Source organism: Orbicella faveolata, unplaced genomic scaffold (assembly GCF_042242905.1).
Source record: "Orbicella faveolata isolate gen_17 unplaced genomic scaffold, um_ofav_v1 contig_2, whole genome shotgun sequence".
Lineage (NCBI taxonomy): Eukaryota > Metazoa > Cnidaria > Anthozoa > Scleractinia > Merulinidae > Orbicella > Orbicella faveolata.
The window spans coordinates 13,372,501-13,380,000 of NW_028301547.1; the positions used below are offsets into that span (position 1 = coordinate 13,372,501).

Genomic DNA, 7,500 nt, shown 5'->3' on the forward strand with positions numbered 1-7,500 from the left:
CTGTATAATTTTGATGAAAATTTCCTAAAGTTGATTGAAATGCCATCCTTCTACAAGCAAATTCTGAGTTTCTTTTTGGAACTGAAGAGTATCTATGACACGAACGGAGACCAGGAATTAATCCTTTTTAACAACAAAGAAATACAAATAGGTGGTAAAACTGTGTTTTATCAGAATTGGTTTGACCAAGGAGTCTACTCAATTTGTGACATTCTCGATTCCAGTGGAATGTACTTGAATTTTGCAGATTTCTGTCGGAAATTTTCAGTTCAGTCCAATTTTCTCACCTATTTTCATATTCTGTCGGCTATCCCTAAACGACTGCTGGAAAAGGCGAGGGACTCTTTTGGCACTAATCCAATTTTTACTCCAGGGAAGTCCACTTTTCATCTGTCACCTTTGCTGTCGATCGACCTATCTAACTTAACATGTAAAGATTACTACTGACTTTTTTTGAACAAGAAGGAACCTTGCGCAACTGGCCCTAGCAAGTAGCAACGCGACCTTCCACAGTTCACTCTCTCTTGGAGCACAATTTTTAAGCGGATAAAGTCAATCAGTAAGCAAAAACATAAGCACGCAAGGCGTGCAAGAGTTTTTTTTTTGTGAAGTGTCGGAGAGAGGAGCAGTCATGGAGCTGTTTACAGTAATGATTTGGTTAATTTGACAAGTGTTTTCGGTTGCGATGTACAGCAAGAAAGAAACTGGGAATTTATGATGTACATGCGATGTTACATCGGTCATGGTGAGATAGCTAAATAGTAAGCCATAAAATGTTTGACTGAAGAAACTACAGTAATCTGACACGTCTCCAGATTAATGTAGATAACAGGCAATTTGATTCGTTCTTTGATACAATCCACACTGTAATTGGTTTGACACGCGCACATGCATAACTCCCTCACTCACCAATCACATAGCCCTTCAAACCCCCAAGAGGAATTTTTTGCTCAAAAATACTCAAGTTAAATAAGAGATCTTTTCGCATTTTATACGAGTCGTAAGTTTACCCTTTTTACACAACACAACACAACACAACACAACACAACACAACACAACACAACACAACACAACACAACACAACACAACACAACACAACACAACACAACACAACACAACACAACACAACACAACACAACACAACACACTACTTCACCGAAAATAGAAAGAAAGAGAAAAAAACCTCTCTTACGTGTTGAAAGTCTGATTTAATTAAATTGCACTTTAACTTGGTGCCACGCAGTCTTCAAAGAACATTTGCGCAGTTTTCATAATTTTACCTTTAAAAATATCGGACTGAAATGAATGTCATCAAATAAAACTATTAAACTGCTACTGCAGAGACGTAAAAACCGTCCAGAAATGAAAGCTTCTTTTTTGTTTAATATCCTGGAAACAATAGCCGATAACTTGTCAGCTCTAATTGAATTTCCTCCCATACAAAAAACAAAAGTGTTAAGTTACCATTTGTTACTAAAGATAGCAAACATCTCGTGGGAAAGAGTGGTGACGATTCGTCCGCTCTAATCGAATTTACTCCCTTGTAAAAAACAAGAGTGTCAAATTACACTTTGTAACTAAAAAACAAAAATATCTCGTTATATTTGCATGTAACACTTACATTGTAAACGTTAGAACTGTTTCAAATCTAAAGTCTCGTCCCCTCTAAAACATGTCCTGAGAACTAGAAGGGACGAGGCGTGACCTCTAATTGAATTTACTCCTTGTGAAAAACAAAAGTATCAAGTTACCTTTGTAACTAAAAATAAAAATATCTCGTTGCATTTGCATACTAGTAACTCACGGACTGTTTCAAACCTCAAGGCTCATCTCGTTCATTTAACTAAAATCCTCAGCCTAACCCACAAAAAATATCGAAGTAAACCCAATATATGAATACTTCCTCCTCTTAAGGTGGTATGGTACCCTCATATGGACCAAAAAGTCTGTTTAAATATGGTGAAGAAAGATCAATTGTGTGCTATTGCACTCAAGAGAAATTAAATTTCTAGAGTTTTACTCAAAATGGTTGCTATGGAAACCAGCCACAGCCTTTTGAGGTAGTGTTTTATAGTATTGACGTCAACACTTCCTCCTCTTTTACAAAACAAGATTTGACTCTCAAATAAGCATATCATGTAAGTTTCTGTTTTGTTCTGTGCAATGAACCTAAGTTTTGACAGTTAACTCTTATTTTCAGTGCTTTTTACGGCTTTATTTGGAAATAACCTTATTTTTTACCACACCCAGTGGACAAATCATCTCATGTCACGTGACAGGCCTTAAAATGTTACGATTTTTTGGTTTATGACACCACGACACTATTGGTCTTTCATCAGCCCAAGTTTCGGGAATTCTACTTAAAAACCTTTCAAAGTAGAAATGTTGGTGCGAAGTCAGTCTTAAAAGGTTTTTTCTAAATAGTTTCGTTCATATAAGTTAAAAGTAATCTATATTTTTGGTCACGTTCTTATAGTAAACAGTCGTTGCTATGGCCGTTGCTACGTGAAAAAACTTATACCGCTGTGTACTTTCCTTAAATTTCACACTCATCTGGAAGGAAATTCGGCAAGATCGTTTCAGAATGTTTTTGACAAGTCCTCAAGGGTCTTAAGTCTTGTATTTCCAAGAAATTGAATTTTTCATGAACATCACCATATTTTAGGGTATCATACCCCCTTAAAGTGGACATTTTGAGTGTTTGTAGGGTCTCTGGGTTTGTACTAGTCTATCACAGAACAAATTGCAAATGGCAAATGCCATGCCAAATTTACCACATATTATTTTAAGTAAAACAAAGCTCTCTTGTGATTTGACCATCACGTGATTGCTATACTGCCCCCACTGAGTTATTGCGTAATGAATATAAAATTTCTCAATATTTCATAAAATGAAGGGAAATCTAGCCCTTTGTCTAGGAATATCATTGCTGGACAAGCTTAATGATCTTGTGAGGTAAACAACGCACCCAATATGACCTGATTTACCATTACAGGCTCATTCATTTCCCTTATGAAAAGGAACATTTCCTACAACTAGGGAAGCTTTTTACAATATAGATGAAAAAATTGGGTCAGGTTAAGGGGTACGGTTAGGGTAAGGGTTACCTCAGCTAGGGTTAGGGTTAGGGTTAGGCCTAGCTTTTAGGCTTAGGCTTAGGGGTATGGTTGGCTTTTAGAGTTAGGGTGAGGGCTAGGGCTAGGGTTATGTTAGGGTCAGCATATGAGTTGAGAAATAGAAATAGATATTTGTTTTATAGGAAAAAATAAAAGCACTTGAGGTTTATTTCGGTAAGTAGCAATAAAAAATGTTTGCTTTAGTTAAGAACTGGGAGCTAGAAGTTATTGACGTCAGTTAAGGTAGCCAAACATAGGATTTTACACTTCGAGAATGAAACAGTTCTATTTGTTTATAAATACGTTAGAAAAACTACAGGCATAAGATGCTGGGTGCTTGAACGCGATAACAAGTCTTCATTTCACTAATAAAGTGATAAATATGGTAATTTGAGGCAAAGCTTTTCACAAATAATTATACCAATCGAGTTGTGCATGTCTTAAAAGTTTTTTTCTAAATAGTTTCGTTCATATAAGTTAAAAATAATCTATATTTTTGGTTACGTTCTTATAGTAAACAGTCGTTGCTATGGCCGTTGCTACGTGAAAAAACTTATGCCGCTGTGTACTTTCCTTAAATTTCACACTCATCTGGAAGGAAATTCGGCAAGATCGTTTCAGAATGTTTTTGACAAGTCCTCAAGGGTCTTAAGTTTTGTATTTCCAAGAAATTGAATTTTTCATGAACATCGCCATATTTTAGGGTATCATACCCCCTTAATCTCCCTATTATTGCGGGGATGACGACTGTTTACTTCACTCCTTCTTAGGTTGTCATATTGCGGTCGACTTTCTCCGGAAAGTGCTATGCTGGTTTAATGAAAAGGAAAATTCTTCCATCACATTAAACTCAAAAGAAATACTCTTCGGAGCAGCTACTGATAACGATAGTAAAGTATAAAAAACTAAATTTCTGTCTCCTCTATGCCAAATTTTACTTTCATTTCCAGAAAATCAACCAACGTGCATGTAATTGGGATGTTTTTGTCCGGAAACTAAATTTTATGTTGAAAATAGAAGGTTTCGCTTAGTTCAATTTGTCCCCTACTTCTCGCAGTAAAAAAAAAAAAACCTCGCAAAATTTTTATCTTAGCAATCACGTAAATTGAATAGAATATATCCTGTAGAGATCAGTTGTAATTATATAGTATTATTATTAGTACAGTAGTTACCCGTAAGTGTTGTATGTAGCGTTATGTTAATGTTGAAAAAAAAAAACGTACATTGTAGGTAAGTTTATCGTAAGTATTGTATTTAAGTAGTTTATTATAATTAACATGTTATAGGTATATTTATTGTAATAAAAATGTTTGAAAAAAAAACAAACAAACAAACAAAAAAAAAAACAGCTCAGTAAAACATTTTAGTCACCGTATCTAGTTGCCGGACTGCACTGTTTGCTTCAGAGCTAATATCAAACAAAGGCAAATTATCAATTTTCGGTGACATTTTACTCACCAAAGCACAAGAAAAGTAGCCGAAAATACGCCACCAGAATTACTAACCAACGCACAAAGAAGGTAACCAAAAGAATTACTCTCACAGTTCCACGGTCAGATCGTCCCACTTATAATTAGTTAGATAAATATAGATCACTCTGCAATCCGCGAGTAACCTCGAATGCAAGTTCTGAGTACTGCTTTCATGATCGATCAGAAGGATAAACTGTTTGACACTACCAATATATCCAAAATGGCGGTTCCACCCTGGATTCAGAATGCACTGCATTAACGGACTTACAACCCGACGAGAAGAGTACAACCCCATTATTAATAGAGATACAGGCTCAGACACTCTCGATGTGAGCGAGTTACTGAAATAACTCACCCTTTTCATCTTCCTCTTCCTCCTCTTCTTCGTCCTCATCTTCGTCGCTTGATTCAAACGTGTTGTCAGGAATGTCATAAATTCTAACCATACCCTAGGAAAAAAAAAAAAACGTCGCCAGCAGCCATGCAAATTTACTGGAACAAAACAGTGTTCACATAAGAAATGAGTTCAACTCCCACAGGACTGGCCTGGGACACCAACATAGCAACAGATTGTTCTGGGAAGCTAATATGGCTGCCGTGACAATATGCGAAAACACTCTACACTACACGATTGTATGACTGCCGTAGAGGCCAACCCTTAAACTATAAAGTAAAGCTATGTTCTGAAATTAACAGAACTACTTGTAAAGTCTCACAAAACGATGGAAAAATGCCATGACACATGAAAAGATGATCAACACAACTAGCAAAGACCTTCAAGGAAAAGCAACAAAACAGGATAAAACCTACCAGTAATCACAGATTAACTTAGAGCGTTTGATTCGCGGAATGATTTAAATAATAACCAAGCTTACTCCAACTTAAATAACAAGGACAGTCCAATTCCCCTCAGTCTAACACTATAATTTTACACCCAGTTTCTTGAACTACCCCAGTTTTCAAAATAAATTTTCGTTTCCCTTGGAGGTTCCAATAATCGGGATTCCACTGCGTTATCAAATACCGTTAACATTTTGTATATGACACGATAACAATACGCGTTGTTAACACGCATTCCAATAAAAATAAAGTTTATAATGTTCTGGCGATAGTTACTCACCTTTAGAGGGTCTTTAAGTATAAGATACTTTCCATCTGGTAATTTCATGCAGGTATCTATGATACAGCGCAGGATTCCCCAGGCATTATCCATGTTTAGAGCTATCTGAGTAGCAAACTCCTTTGGACGGAACTGTTGTGTGCCAAGGATTGCATGCTTTGATGAATCCAGATAGTTTACCCGAGACACATACCTGTTGGGGACACAATAGCCATTTGACTGAAGTTGTAATCAAAGAACTCTATTTGTAACTAGTTTTAATAACCACAAACACAGCATCAGGGGCGGGCATCTCGTTTATCGATACAGCGAGCGTTTACATCGTCACCATAAAGAAATTACAGCAGTAAATAAACAATAAAGCAAAGTTGAAAGAGATACCTTCGAGTGGCTCTTGCATAACTTGCAAAAACGTAAATAGCCTAATTGCCCCTAGGGATTCATCATACCAGCAAGCACGCCTGTTACGCCGCAAAATGTAATAATCGCCGCAAAATGTAATACTAACGCAAAATGTAATGAAGTTATCAGCGCGAAATATAATAACTTTTCAACGCAAGATGTAATAACTTTTTTAACGCAAAGTGTAATAACTCCTGAGTTGCAAATATGTTCAACTTGGTCAAAAATTAGTGACAGTATCGTGATTCTGACTTTTCGGAACCTGAGTTATAAATAACCTGTACACTAGGTCTACTAGTTTTATTACGAATTCTACACACCCTCGAATCAAAATAAGAAAGATGTTCCTTTGCCATGTTGGTTGAACGAGGAAGGGGTGTGCGTGAGGGAGCAGGGGGACCTTGTTTTGTGTGAAGCTTTGTGAAATTATCCGCAAATGCATGTTCTTTTTTCTCATACAAAGCTATGGCTGATTGATTTTGCCATTGATTGATTGCCATGAGATTGTTAAAGAAACTTTGGCCTTCCCAGTGACAGGCTTACCTTAATTTAAATAACACATGATTGAAAGTCAGTGTAATTGCCGTGAATCTCTCCGTAAGCAGTTGGTAAAGGGGTAGATAAAAAGAGAAAAGTGCAAAAGAAAAATTAAAACCCAAAAATGTACAAAACAAGAGTATAATACGCAAATTACAGCGCTTAGAAACACCCGAGGCCTTGTCTTCGACTGAGTATAATACGCAGCACAGCGTAAAAGTATATTATAGTACTCTTGAGCGATCTCACTTCCATTTGGGAAGCCCAAGCTTAAAAATAGTCTTAACAAAGAAACACACTCTAGCTTCTCGCTCTACCGGATCGAAAATCCCTTACACCTCCTTGGCCCTCTCGCTTCAGGGAGGACCAATAGGAAAGCTACAACTTCGATCCTAACCACAGACTGATATAAAAAGATCACCAAACAACTATTCGAGCGGGAACGGAATCGAGAAACTTCTCTACCTTTCCCTGAGTAACATTGAATTTTAAGTTGTCACGCTCCAAACAGCAGCTGAAGAGATTCATGAAGAATCGAAACCGAGCGGTCCTGCTGAAGCAACTATGATGTCAGACAACGAATTACTGCGAAGTACATCTGGTGACGAGGATGTCGATTACACAGCCCCAAAAACGCCTTCTTACTGTCCTCCAACGGACACCGAAGAACACACGGCGGAGGAAAAACAAAATGATGCTTACGTAAAAGCATCTATACTAAACCTCCGATTATATCATACAAGAAAGACAAATCTCTAAAAGATACGCTCGTTAGAACGAAAATTTAATTGAAGGCTAAAATGCATCGCTATCGCAATTCACGAGGGGAGTCCGTGTAGGCCTGTCATATCTT

The 7,500-nt window shown here is 37.1% G+C and overlaps 1 protein-coding gene across 2 annotated transcripts in view; it reads right to left on the reverse strand.

The window, feature by feature from the left end:
- Nucleotides 1-7,500, reverse strand: part of LOC110047789 (eukaryotic translation initiation factor 3 subunit D-like) — a 91,770-nt gene that overhangs the window by 20,105 nt on the left and 64,165 nt on the right. For both annotated transcript variants that reach the window (XM_020753532.2, XM_089289678.1), the window contains 2 exons: nucleotides 5,709-5,901; nucleotides 4,944-5,037 (listed from right to left, as the gene is read on the reverse strand). In XM_020753532.2, coding sequence (XP_020609191.2) covers nucleotides 4,944-5,037; nucleotides 5,709-5,901 — 287 coding nt within the window. The remainder of the gene's footprint in view (nucleotides 1-4,943; nucleotides 5,038-5,708; nucleotides 5,902-7,500) is intronic.